We start from the raw sequence: 14,436 nt of genomic DNA on the forward strand, positions 1-14,436 counted from the left end.
AGGCACTCTGAGTAATAAACTCCATGAGACGTAGTTTCTATCATCAAAAAATATCGTCTTTGGTAGGGAAGAAAGTAAAGAAATCTTAATATAGCTCTTGGACAAGCAGCCCTTGAATAAGTGGTCAAATAAATTTGTTGCAAATAAATACTTTCAGTCATTGTGTTTTAAGAATTATCATTTCTACGCATCGAGGAGAACTTCTACAGCTATTTGTCTTCAAAAAGATTTTTTCTTTGTATTTCGAATAATTTTGGCCTCAAATTTGTATTTTCAGGTGTTCATATCCATTCTACTTAATTGGTATTGTTGTCATCAATTGCCATCTCTTCCAACTCTGAGGAAATTGTCATAAAGGGAATTGTTCAGAAATAGTGTTTCCGAGCACTTGTTCACATATTTGTCTGGGTCACATCTATCTGTTCTCTCAATGGCTTTCTTTCGTCCCACCTAAATGTTCCAAGGCAAGGGTTGTGTCATTATTTGTATCTCTAGTGCTACTGCTTTTGACACATAGTCAAGGCTTCTCAACAGAAGTATATCCAATTGGCATTTTTTCGCACCCCGAAAGAGCCAATTCCTTCACTAACGCAGACAAAAGGGGTGGGGGTGCTCAGGCGCTGAGGATTCTGGGCACTGTAGTTCCGACGCTCCGGCTGCGCAGGCGCAATGCCCTGCCTGGAGGCCGGCCCCGCCGAACCGCCGCCATTGCTGGAAGCGTCCGTGCCTGGCTCTGCGAGTGCCCTCAGTTGTCCTCAGTTCTGCCGCCAGGTACTCGTTGTCCCGGGCGCCTGGCCTCGGTTGCCCGCCGCCCCTCCCTTGGCGCTTGGCTCCCGGCGGCGTCTGGGGCGTGGCCGTTCCCTCTATAGCCCCAGACCCTGAGCGGACCCGCCCACCCCTGAGAGGCGATTGGGGCTGGGCCTCCTTCTCGAGTGTGGGTTCAGTCACCAGCCGGCCCACCTCATAGGTCGGGCCCCGTGCCCTCTGAGGCCTCTTAACCCGGGTCCGAACCCAGGAACCTCTTCCCTGGCGGGCCTGGCGGCGCTGGGGTTAAAAAGAGCCGGGTGCGGGGCGTGAGCTGGGATTCGAGTAGGACGGGCGGGCCCCTGACCCGACCTTTCCTGTCTTCCCAGCCCCGCGCCTTGCTGGCCCTGAGGAGGGCATACCCGGAGTGGGTAGAGGAGAGCAGTTAGGGAAAGAGGGCGAGGTTGGCAGAAGCATGTCCATGCCCGCTCTGGCTTCTGAACTGGCAGGGATGAAACTAGGTTTCACATCGGGGGACCAGCGCTACTCAGTAACCGAGGCAGCTTTTCCTGAAATGTAGCATTTCAAATACTGTAATCACCTTTTAATCACTTGTCACTCCCTGTCATGACAATGGTGTTATTGCATTGATTGGGAAATGCTGGACTGGTGCATGGCGCTGAGATTCTTAGCAAAAACATGGACCCTTCGTTATTTCTAAATAACTACACTGGCCAAGGAAGCTAAACAAGTAAAGTTTCTCCTTCAGTCTCTGGATACTTTTGCAATAGCTGGAAAGACAGAGCTTGTAAATATCTAGGGAAATTATATCTGGGGAATATTGGCCTAGATATCTTCTGCATAATGACAAAGGGGATAGTAGAAATATATAATGTGGTTACTCTCATGTACTAATAGCTGATTCATTGTGCTCAAGTGACTTGCCTGTAGTCACAGTTCTACAGTAGCCAAACCACGGTTAGAACCTGGGGCTGTGACCAGCCGCTCTGGGATTTTATTCCTATTCCAGACTCCTATGTATATGTAGATACTGCTTCTTGTCTACTTGGAAAGTACAGAAAAGCAGAAAGAAGGGTAAGCATCACAGCCCCAAGTGTCAGAGGTCTCAGTAGAGTTTTGGCTTACTCGCAGTCTTTTTTTCTATGCATTATATTTACACAATTGAGATCAAGCTGAATATATTAAATGTTAAATATTGTTCATTCTGATTATAAAATAAAACAAGGTGTTTATTGCAGTTTGGTTGTTAAACATATATTACTAGCATAATTTAGATGAAGTATTCTCACGGAGTTTATTAATATTTACAAGTATTTTTTAAATGAGCTCACTCTTGATAAATGTTAAAGATGCAGAAAACCGTTACTCTAGACCTGAGGAATTGAAAATGCCTTATGTTGCTCTTTGTACGTCTACTTCAGTGTTCGGGGGCTTGGGGGTGTGCAATATTCTTGGCTCATTTTTTTTCTTTGCAACCTTGTAAAACTTGGGGGTCAGTGTATGGGCTTGGGAGGGAAAGTCAGTTTTCAAGCTCTCTGAAGTAATATGCAACATCATATATGCATGTGCATTATTCTGCGGACAAGGTCAGATTCTCAGATGGGTCCATACCCCCAAAAAAGTTAAGTTTTACTGTTATGCATAGATTATGTAGTGGTGAGATCAGGGCTTTCAGGGTATCCATCCCCAGAATAATGTACATTACACCCATTAAGTAATTCCTTATTCTCCACCCACCTTCACCCTTCAGAATCCCTATTGTGTATCAGGACAGTATTTCTTAAAATACTACACTAAAACTAAAACATTATATAATTTAACATATTCCATTTTATATAATTAATATGTTAACATATTAAACTAAATATTTCTTGAGGTGTACTTGTTCAAGCGATGTGTATTTCCTTTTTTTTTTTTTTTTTTTTTGAGACGGAGTCTTGGTCGGTTACCCAGGCTGGAGTGCAGTGGCCGGATCTCGGCTTACTGCAAGCTCCGCCTCCCGGGTTTACGCCATTCTCCTGCCTCAGCCTCCTGAGTAGCTGGGACTACAGGCGCCCGCCGCCTCGCCCGGCTAGTTTTTTGTATTTTTTAGTAGAGACAGGGTTTCACCGTGTTAGCCAAGATGGTCTCGATCTCCTGACCTCGTGATCCGCCCATCTCGGCCTCCCAAAGTTCTGGGATTACAGGCTTGAGCCACCGCGCCCGGCCACCAAGCGATGTGTATTTCTGTGCCTCACATCTGGAGATCCTGATTTTGATCTTGGATGGAGCCAAAGAATTTCTTTTTTAATAAGAATATCCAGTGAGTTTTTTGCATTCTTAGTTATTTGAGACCCCTCTAATTATACATGGAGTGTTTTCATTAGAAAATGGGAGAGGAGTCATAATTTTCATTAGATTTGCAAAAGGCTGTATAACAGAAAAATCTAGAGAAACACTGGTATAAGGCAGAACCACTTACTGGTTGGTTACCTTGAGGCTTCAATACAGGAATCCCCTCAGACTATTCTTTCTTTACCTCTTTTATCTCCACACTGCACTGCTTTCCTCCCTCAACTTCTCATTGTTTCTCTTCCACCAAAACCTTTTCATTTTGCCTAAGAAAGCCCCAGTGTCATGAAAGAAACCACTCTACATTTTTAAGATACTCGCTTTTTTTTTTTTTTTTTTTTTTTTTTTTTGAGACGGAGTCTCGCTGTGTCGCCCAGGCTGGAGTGCAGTGATGCAGTCTCTCCACCTCCCAAGTTCAAGCAATTCTCGTGCCTCAGCCTCCCGAGTAGGTGGGACTACAGGTGTGCGCCACCATGCCTGGCTGATTGTTTTGTATTTTTTAGTAGGGACGGAGTTTCACCATGTCAGCCAGGCTGGTCTCGAACTCCTGACCTCAGGTGCTCTGCCTGCCTCAACCTTCCAAAGTGCTGGGATGACAGGTGTGAACCACCATGCCCAGCCAAGATATTTACGTGTTTTCTTGATTTAACTAAACCCTGGTCTCCTCCTTGAGTTAGTACATTAATCTGACAGTATAAGTTTCAGTATACCCATATCTATTTAATTATTTAATTTTTGTATCTCTAATATTCTTTGCATTCATGATAACCTTGCTTTATATATTAATATTCTTGTTTTTCAAAGAATAATGGCTAAGTACTTCAAATACCTTTTCAGATGAGCTTCTGATTGTTAGACACTGTAAGGTTAGATTGAGTTCTGCTATGTTTATTGAGCAAAGCTACTGAACCTTATGAGAAGCAAGGTGCACATTCAGGGAAGGAGCAGATTCCACATGTTTAAGCATAACAAAGGCCCTAGCTGCAGGACCATATAATTGCTTATAACACTTTTTGCACAAGGCAGAGTTTCTCAAAAACTCAATACTTACTATGTCACTGCCCTTTTATTCATGAGGCTAATATTACCATCCTAGAAGAATTTACATTAACAATCTGGACTGTTTGATATCCTACATCAGGCACTCCTGGTTCTTGAACCAAACTCAGCCTCAGCAAGGCCATACATACCATTAGCCAAAGGTAGAAAAGCAGTGCCCAAGCATCCCTGGAAAAGATCTCTGTCACCCTGTTCCTCCATAGTATAAAACTTTTATTAGGTATATACTTTTTTTCAGTATAGAAAGACTACAGCTTAATGCTTTGTGCACTGAATTTCATGTCTCTTCTATTATTATTATTATTATTATACCTGCTTCCTTTTTATTTAAGTTTGCCTGATATAGAAAGGATAAAGATCTATTTGAATATCAGATTGGGAGGGGGTAAGTCAAGACTTCCAATATCATTTAAATTTTGAAGTTGTAGTGTTCTCTTTACACGAAACAGATCTCTGAAAATATTAAGAAATTGACTCTTCGTGGGAAAGGCAAGAAAAGGAGATTCTTAGAATATGTAATTGTTAGATGAGTGAGTAATTATGGCAAAGAAAGATTGACGTATTATTTTGTTGTACTTCACACAGCATGTTGATTCAGTGGTAAAGGTATGGGCTTTGGAATTAGATTGATTTGGAGTCATGTATTTGCATGGCCGTGGGTAGTTTAATTTTTGTAGACTCAGTTTCCTCATCTATGGAATGAGAATATTATTCCTATTAGGTTGATGTGAAAATAACATGAGAAAATATTTTAAAACCTCCTTGTACAATGGCTAGCCTGTTAGTTGTGACTATAGTTAACAGTGCTAAAATCTCGAGCTCTACAGGAGCAAGGGTCTTTGTCCTTCACTAATCTTAAGGGTTACTCTTGTGCTTCCTTAGGGAGGCCATGCTTACTTCTATGTCAGGATTCCAACTTAGTAAGTCTGAAATTCCCCAGGCAGGATTGGTTTTCATGGCTTATTCTCTTCCTTAGATATGTCTTTGTAAGACTCCACTCTTTCCAGAGAGGGGAAGCCAGAGGCAGAGATTATGGCTGCTGTGTTTTTTTCAGTTGGACCTCTGGTAAGTTGGGATTCCCTGTTTTTGACCTACTCTCTTGGTTTGAGAGCATGTTTACTTTTCCCGAAGGCTTGTGACTTCTCTACTTCCCCGACACCGCTTCTGGGAACTCAACTAAATAGACCCATGAAAATTGAGTTCACAGTAAAGGCAGTAAACTATGGGAGGATTCACTATACTTACTTAACCAAATATCAGGACACATGATCTTTCAGAAAATATCTGAGCTGTCATTAGTTATGACAGGCATCTTTAATTTTGATATTAAATTTGTATTGTTCCCGGGAAATTTCAGTTATTTATGGGACAGCAGAGTGGAATATTTTTCAATTGGAAAATTTTATTTAGGAAATTTTGGCGAAAATATATGTACACAAACACATACCCCAGCCCTGATTTATAGGAGCCATTCTCCTTGTGCCACTGTCAGTGATCTCTTTTCTACCCATTAAGAAGTGATCAGATTTAATAGATTATATTGAGAGAATATGTTTAAGACAGTGCTTGGCTGTAGGGAATTTACAGTTTCATTGAGGTAAAATGTACAAAAGTAATAATTACATTATTTAGGTGAATAATAGTTGCTTATCAGTATGATAAAGATGATGAGTACTATGAAAAGAAAGAAATGGGACGATAGTGTGGGCTAAACTGGTCATAGAAAGTTCATGAGGATAGCTAGATTTAAGCTGGTACTGAATTACAAATGGGATTTTAATTGTCATAAAGTATTTGTGAAGATAGTTCAGGTGAGAAAGGGGTTTAAGGGCAAGGCTTCAGAGGCAGAGAACAGGGGGTGAGCTTGTGATTCAAGCTGGAAAGTTGTGACAGATAGGGCTGGAACTTAGATACTTGAGATGAATCTTTTAATGTTTCCCTGAAGGCATTGAAATGTGTATGTGTGTTTGAGTGTCCTTGGGATTAGTATTAATGTGATAAAAGCTGTGCTTTAGCAGTGACTTTTTAAAACAGATTCCGAAGAAAGAGAATACCAACAAAAATAGTTTGTTATAGTAATGATCTATAATAACCTGTGATTCTGGTCTTTTATTCTTTGTAGCCAGAACATGTGACATGTAAATAGTGCTTAAAACATACCCTTGAAAAGATAAATAAAACCAAAATGTTGCCCTTGATCACTGGGTACAACCGTATTTGTCTAGTCATGTATCACCGGATCAACCCGTCTCTATCAGAGATTGAAGATTCACATCATCATTAATTTTCTGGAATCTGAATATTTGTGCATTTTTAGGCAAGAAGTTGTTGAGGGAGAGTTAGTCTGACATTTTTTCATAATGATCTTTAAATATGTAGTTTTATTATCCATAATTTTTTTAAATGGCACAAAATCTGAAATGGATAACTATTACTAGAAGATAAAGTAAAATATCATTTCATTTATAAAATCAGGCCCTCATGGGCTGGGTGTGGTGGCTCATGCCTACAATCCTAGCGCTTTGGGAGGCTGAGGTCAGCAGAGTATCTGAGCCCAGGAGTTCAAGACCAGCCTGGGCAACATGGCGAAACTCTGTCTCTACAAAAAAGAGTACAAAAAATTAGCCTGCATGGTGGTGCGTGCCTGTAGTCCCAGCTACTCGGGGCTGAGACAGGAGAATCACTTGAACCTGGGAGACAGAGGTTGCAGTGAGCCAAGATTGCCCCACTGCACTCCAGCCTAGGCAGTGACAGAGTGAGACTCTGTCTCAAAAATAAATAAATAAATAAATAAATAAATAAATAAATAAATAAGGCCCTCATGGAGATACAGTTTCTAAGTTTTGGAAGGAAACAATGTTATGAGAGGTTGCTGAAATATTTCCTGAGTGACTGCTGAGCCATATCCCCCCACCAAACACTATAATGATTTTTCAATTGTAGAAAACAGATAGTAGGTTTTGAATATTATTCTTGAGCAAGATAAATACTTTCTGAGAAATAGATTTCATCCCAATATGAAAAAGCAGACTTGCGTAGTGTCTGAAGGCCCTTTATTGTAAGTTTATTTTTGTTTCAATAGGTTCTTTGTTAAAAGCAGTTATATCTTTCTCAATCTTACATGTGTTTGTCATTGTCCCAAACAAAGTGAAAGATTATGATTGCATGTTACAATGGGACTTTGATTTCAGCCCTAAGTTAAACAGTAGACGAGGTCATCCCATATACACTGCATCCACAGTGGATTGGTGGTGCTCGTTGAGGCTCTGCTGTAGGTCATAGGCAGCCTATCACTGAGTGATCTTATCCTGTATCCTTTCAGAGCCCTGAAGTTACCCAGCCAGATGAAGATCTTCACCTTCATGCAGAAGAAACAAAATTGGTAAAGGTAATACCTACAGTTGTACATACAGTGAATACAGAGAAAATGCCTATTTTACTGCCTCTGATTCTCAATGTTACCAGTTAATTGCGAGTTCACAATGATTATTTGATTGGTATGGTAGCCCCAGGGCTGGTGGCATCAATTTAACATTTCATTTCTCTCAGAGGTGGCAGCGCTAATCTAGCCAGACAGTCACATCATGATTACTAATGGTAAAATATTCTATCATCACATAGTCTGATGCTTGTGCTGCATCGTAAGACCCAGTGCTGTGCCATTAAAAAATACCAAGAGTACATCAACATTGTGGAAATCGTGTTAAGATGAGTTTAAATTGGTTTAGATATTTTATTTCATTTTATTTATTAAGGCTTTCTTATTTGTGAGTACTGAATCCACTTGATTTTTCCAGAAAAAGTAAAAATCAGAAATTTGTTGTGATGAGAAAAATTATCCAAAACTTAGAAATAAATAAAAGATAAATGTAGGCCATTTCAGAGTCATATTAGACCACTGTATTAACAAGCCTGTCTAAGGGTTATCTGACATAGCAGGGGAGGGTTATGTTGTTTGACTTACCATTTACTATTAATTAATATTTAGATCCTGAAAGATATTAACTTGTACAAGATTGAAACGTTGCAATTATTTTTGCTAGGATAAAAGATAATCCCCAAAGCTATGGTATTACTGTCCTGTAGGACATTAATCAGGTTTGTGTCTAATTTTGCAGTCTTATTCCAGCATTCTTTTTTCCACTATCTGTATATCGGTTTCTTGCATCTCCTTTAAACTTGTCTTGTCTAGCTGCTGATCCCTCATTAATGACTTAAGTAAATCTTTGACAAGTATTCACTATGCTTTTAGAAGAATTATGTTTTTAAATTTTTTAAGATTATCCTTTGAAGGTTGGTTTTATTCCAGAGATGTTTTATGTAAAATGTGGTTTTTACTTTTGCTTCTATGAGAAAATACATTCTGAGATTCAGTTTTATACATAATATTTTTGAAATGATTTTTCAATTTTTTTAAGATATGATAACTTAGATTCTTAAAAACTTAAGGTAGAAATATTCATAGTTTTAGACTTTGAACCATGAACCTTAGGAAAATGCCATACTTTTTGGCATGGTGTACAATTCGTATGGTTTATTTTTGTTCTGACAGGGAGTCCCTGGTAGAAGATTAATTCCGTCTGGCTCTTTCCTAAATTCTGCATCCTTTTTTTTATACATACTGAACATAGCTTAGTTTAATGTTAGTTTGAATAGAACCAATGATTTGATGATAACTATCAATAAGTTATTAATTTAATTTAATTGGTTTTTTATTTGCTTGATTTTCTTATAACTATTGTTGACATTTTCTTTTTTTTTTTTTTTCCTTGAGATGAAGTCTCACTCTGTCACCCAGGCTGGAGTGCAGTGGCACAATCTCAGCTCACTGCAACCTTTGCCTCCCAGGTACAAGCGATTCTCCTGCCTCAGCCTCCCAAGTAGCCGGGATTACAGGCACCTACTACCACGCCCAGCTAATTTTTGTATTTTCAGTAGAGATGGGGTTTCACCGTGTTGGCCAGGCTGGTCTTGAACTCCTGACCTCAGGTGACCTGCCTGCCTCAGCCTCCCAAAGTGCTGGGTTACAGACATGAGCCACTGTGCCCGGCTGACATTTTCAATTAGTGGTTTTTTTTTTTTGTTTGTTTGTTTGTTTGTTTGTAGCATAGTCCTTTAAAAGAAGAACTTTCAATGCTAAATGTCTTTTATTTTACAGGTACATGTTTTTTAGTGCAAAGGTCTAACAAAGAAACTATAGAAGATTGATGAAGAACTCTTATTGCATGATTGTTATAATCAGACCCAAAAGGAACACATCAAGACAAAGAGTCTTGATATTTTCTGACATATGTAAGATTAAGACACTTACATGCTAGTGAAGTCACAAACTAAAACCAGTGAGGTCATGGACAGTGAGTATCATAGTGCCAGTATGTATGTTGTAACTTTTGGTGAACAACTTAATTTCCCAACAACAAACAACTAGATAAGCATAACCTCAAGATGAACAGGAGATAATAAGAAGCCTTTAAAAACCTCCCAGTAGCTGGGACTAGGCACCCACCTCTATGTCCGGCTAATTTTTGGATTTTTAGTATAGACGGGGTTTCACCATGTTGGCCAAGCTGGTCTTCCAACTCCTGACCTCAAGTGATCCGCCCACCTCAGCCTCCCAAAATGCTGGGATTACGAGCATGAGCCATGGCACCCGACTGGGTTATCATATAATCTTGAGGAAGGAGGGAATTCTGATGAAATTTCAGTGAGATCAGTGATGTGATAGACTGAAAGCAAAATAGGCTCTGTATAAAAGAGTCAATGCCATGTCCAGACTGCATAATGGACCTGGGATCCTATTTCCTTGGAAAATACAAAGTTAAATGTAAAATTACATATTCAGAAACCCCTCATGTGAAAGTCTGCATCTGAGTTGCAGATAACTGCTTCTCAGCATCAAAGTTACTTTCGTTCTTTCTGATATGATTTCAGACTACACAATTTCTGACAGCCTATGACTTTAAAAGATGAGGTGTCATAATGAGTAAGAAAGCAGTAGTTGCTCAAAACGGGTAATTATGACATTTTACAGCTGCAGAATGACCTTAGAAGAAATATTGTTTGCTGTTAACTTTTCAGTGGGTTTTATTTGTGTCTATTCTAGCTTGAGGTGTGGAAGGGCAGAATTTTGCTTTCTCAGTATAAGCTAATTTTTACTTTCTCGAACTCCATCAAAAAGAAACTTTTACATCAGTCTGGCTTAATGTTATTTTCTCAGTGTCTTTGAGGTAAAGAATATGAGGCTTATGATTTCTGGTTTCCATTGCATGCATCAGTGTGTTATCTTAGAATCAACAATTTCCGGGTATTATGTATTAGGTTTCCAATTTTGTCTAAATTATGAATAGAGTTGGTCTGGGATGGTGCAATTGAAATAAATGGGTACTCTTTTAGCTCCCTAGGAACTTTTTGCAATAAAAATAAAACTTTAGTTATAGTAATAGTTTCTTCAGTTTAACAAAGTTCAGTTTCTGAATAAAGGATACTTAAGTGAATTTACTTTCACCAAGATCAGAATGCCCTCAACATTCTTAGAAGTTGTTTTAGTCTGTTTGTTGCCATATAAAGGAATACCCAAGGGTGGGTAATTTATAAAGAAAAGGGTTTATTTGGCTCACAGTTCTGCAGTTTGTATAAGAAGCATACTGCCAGTATCTGCATCTTGTGAGGGCCTCAGGCTGCTTCCATTCACAGTGAAAAGGAAAGAGCGCCAGTGTGTGTAGAGACCACATAGCAAGAGTGGGAGAGAGAAGGGGCCATGCTCTTTTTTTTGTTTTTCTGAGACGGAGTCTCGCTTTGTCGCCCAGGCTGAAGTGCAGTGGTGCGATCTTGGCTCACTGCAAGCTCCACCTCCTGGGTTCACGCCATTCTCCTGCCTCAGCCTCCCGAGTAGCTGGGACTACAGGTGCCCGCCACCACGCCCGGCTAATTTTTTTGTATTTTTAGTAGAAACAGGGTTTCACTGTGTTAGCCAGGATGGTCTTGATCTCCTGACCTCGTGATCTGCCCACCTCAGCCTCCCAAAGTGCTGGGATTACAGATGTGAGCCACTGTGCCCGGCCCATGCTCTTTTTAACAGCCAGCTCTCATGGGAACTATTAATCATAGAGAGAGAACTCACTCATTACCGTGAGGATGGCACCAAGCCATTCATGAGGGACCCAGCCCCATGACACAGACACCTCTCATTAGGCCCCATCTCCAACATGGGGATCAGTTTTGAACATGAGGTTTTGGGGGGAACGCATCAAAACTCTTGCAGCAGTTTTATGTTTCAAAGCTTAATTCACACCTCCACATTCTACAATCAATATTTCATTCGTTCTTCATGCCACACAAACCTCTGATTTTTTATAATTATTTATTTACCTGATTTTCCCCTGGGAGAGAAGAAAAAGATTGTCTTTCTGGCAGTATTTTTTTTTTCCTGTGCACCATTTAATAAGAAAAGAGAGGAATGTACATTTTCTGGGATACTTTGGACTTCAATAAAACACCTATGATAGTCACTACAACCCTATCAAACTAAGCAGATAGCATTTAGAACACTGAATAGAAACTTTCTCTCTCTCACAGTTTGAAAGGAGGCAAGGAGCCTCAATGTTGTTCTTTTAAAAATACACAGTGCCAATTGGTAGGTGCTGGAAATGGAGCCTAGCAATGGAGCCACTCCAGGCATATATACTCCTTTGTGAGGGGAAGGTGCAGTGAACCTGGTTTAGCAAATTTACCATCCCACCCAAGAGCCAATGGGAGCAGCCCTTCTGTACGACCAGTAAGATCAGTAGCACAAGACCAGGCCCCCAAAGGGTGCTTGGCATTGCTCTATTCTGAGGCCCTACAAGAAATAACCCATACCTGTCAATTCTCTGTGAATTTCCACCTCCATCTCATAAGTGAATTATTTTTTCAAAAGAGTAGCAGAAATAACTCCCCATGGCATCCTTTTCAAATACTGGTGGGCCAGTGGAGTTGGCATCTGTACAGAGGGCCCATATTATTATTTGGGGAACACAGCAGCAGGGAAAGATCTGATTCAACACTTGAATTATCCAGACCGCTGTACTTTAGGCCACTCTTGATCCTGAAGCTCTTTTCTTTCTTTTTTTTTTTTTGTTTTCTTTATTATACTTTAAGTTCCAGGGTACATGTGCACAACGTGCAGGTTTGTTACATATGTATACGTGTGCCATGTTGGTGTGCTGCATCCATTAACTCGTCATTTACATTAGTTATATCTCCTAATGCCATCCCTACGCCGCCCCGCCTCCCCCAACTCCACGACAGCCCCCAGTGTGTGATGTTCCCCACCCTGGGTCCATGTGTTTTCATTGTTCAGTTCCCACCCATGAGTGAGAACATGCGGTTTTTTGTTTTTGTTTTTGTTTTTTTGTCCTTGCGATAGTTTGCTGAGAATGATGGTTTCCAGCTTCATCCATGTCCCTACAAAGGACATGAACTCATCCTTTTTTATGGCTGCATAGTATTCCATGGTTATATGTGCCACATTTTCTTAATCCAGTCTATCATCGATGGACATTTGGGTTGGTTCCAAGTCTTTACTATTGTGAATAGTGCTGCAGTAAACATACGTGTGCATGTGTCTTTATAGCAGCATGATTTATAATCCTTTGGGTATATACCCAGTCATGGGATGGCTGGGTCAAATGGTATTTCTAGTTCTAGATGCTTGAGGAATCGCCACACAGTCTTCCACAATGGTTGAACTAGTTTACAGTGCCACCAACAGTGTAAAAGTGTTCCTCTTTTTCCACATCCTCCCCAACACCTGTTGTTTCCTGACTTTTTAATGATTGCCATTCTAACTGGTGCAAGATGGTTTTGATTGTGGTTTTGATTTGCATTTCTCTGATGGCCAGTGATGATGAGCATTTTTTCATGTGTCTGTTTGCTGCATAAATGTCTTCTTTTGAGAAGTGTCTGTTTATATCCTTTGCCCACTTTTTGATGGGGTTGTTTGTTTTTTGGGGTTTTTGTTTGTTTGTTTTTTTGAGATGGAGTCTCGCTTTGTTGCCCAGGCTGGAGTGCGGTGGCGCGATCTCAGCTTACTGCAAGCTCCGCCTCCCGGGTTCACGCCGTTCTCCTGTCTCAGCCTCCCGAGTAGCTGGGAGTACAGGTGCCCGCCACCACACCCGGCTAAATTTTTTGTATTTTTAATAGAGACGGGGTTTCACCGTGTTAGCCAGGATGGTCTCGATCTCCTGACCTCGTGATCCACCCGCCTTGGCCTCCCAAACTGCTGGGATTACAGGTGTGAGCCACCGTGCCCGGCTGTTTGCTTTTTTCTTGTAAGTTTGTTTGAGTTCTTTGTAGATTCTGGATATTAGCCCTTTCTCAGATAAATAGATTGCAAAAATTTTCTCCCATTCTGTAGGTTGTCCGTTCACTCTGATGGTAGTTTCTTTTGCTGTGCAGAAGCTCTTTAGTTTAATTAGATCCCAATTGTCTATTTTGGCTTTTGTTGCCATTGCTTTGGTGTTTGAGACATGAAGTCCTTGCCCATGCCTGTGTCCTGAATGGTATTGCCTAGATTTTCTTCTAGGGTTTATAAGGATGGTTTTAGGTCTAACATTTAAGTCTTTAATCCATCTTGAATTAATTTTTGTATAAGGTGTAAGGAAGGGAGCCAGTTTCAGCTTTCTACATATGGCTAGCCAGTTTTCCCAGCACCATTTATTAAATAGGGAATCCTTTCCCCATTTTTTGTCAGGTTTGTAAAATATCAGATGGCTGTAGATGTGTGGTATTATTTCCGAGGGCTCTGTTCTGGTCCATTGGTCTATATCTCTGTTTTGGTACCAGTACCGTGATGTTTTGGTTACTGTAGCCTTGTAGTATAGTTTGAAGTCAGGTAGCGTGATGCCTCCAGCTTTGTTCTTTTTGCTTAGGATTGTCTTGGCAATGCGGGCTCTTTTTTGGTTCCATATGAACTTTAAAGTAGTTTTTTCCAATTCTGTGAAGAAAGTCATTGGTAGCTTAACGGGGATGGCATTGAATCTACAAATTACCTTGGGCAGTATGGCCATTTTCACGATACTGGTTCTTCCTATGCATGAGCATGGAATGTTCTTCTGTTTGTATGTGGCCTCTTTTATTTCATTGAGCAGTGGTTTGTAGTTCTCCTTGAAGAGGTCCTTCACATCCCTTGTAAGTTGGATTCCTAGGTTTTTTATTCCTTTGAAGCAATTGTGAATGGGAATTCACTCATGATTTGGCTCTCTGTTTGTCTGTTATTGGTGTTTAAGAATGCTTGTGATTTTT

The 14,436-nt window shown here is 40.3% G+C and overlaps 1 protein-coding gene across 1 annotated transcript in view; it reads left to right on the forward strand.

Moving 5' to 3' along the window:
* The first annotated feature begins 689 nt into the window (after positions 1-689).
* The window catches only part of LOC119620356 (uncharacterized), a 47,431-nt gene continuing 33,684 nt past the window's right edge, over positions 690-14,436 (forward strand). The window contains exons 1-3 of the mRNA XM_037987911.2: positions 690-771; positions 5,132-5,220; positions 7,478-7,543. Of these exons, the coding sequence (XP_037843839.2) occupies positions 5,188-5,220; positions 7,478-7,543 (99 nt within the window). The 5' untranslated portion in view covers positions 690-771; positions 5,132-5,187. The remainder of the gene's footprint in view (positions 772-5,131; positions 5,221-7,477; positions 7,544-14,436) is intronic.

This window comes from Chlorocebus sabaeus, chromosome 16 (genome assembly GCF_047675955.1).
Source record: "Chlorocebus sabaeus isolate Y175 chromosome 16, mChlSab1.0.hap1, whole genome shotgun sequence".
NCBI lineage: Eukaryota > Metazoa > Chordata > Mammalia > Primates > Cercopithecidae > Chlorocebus > Chlorocebus sabaeus.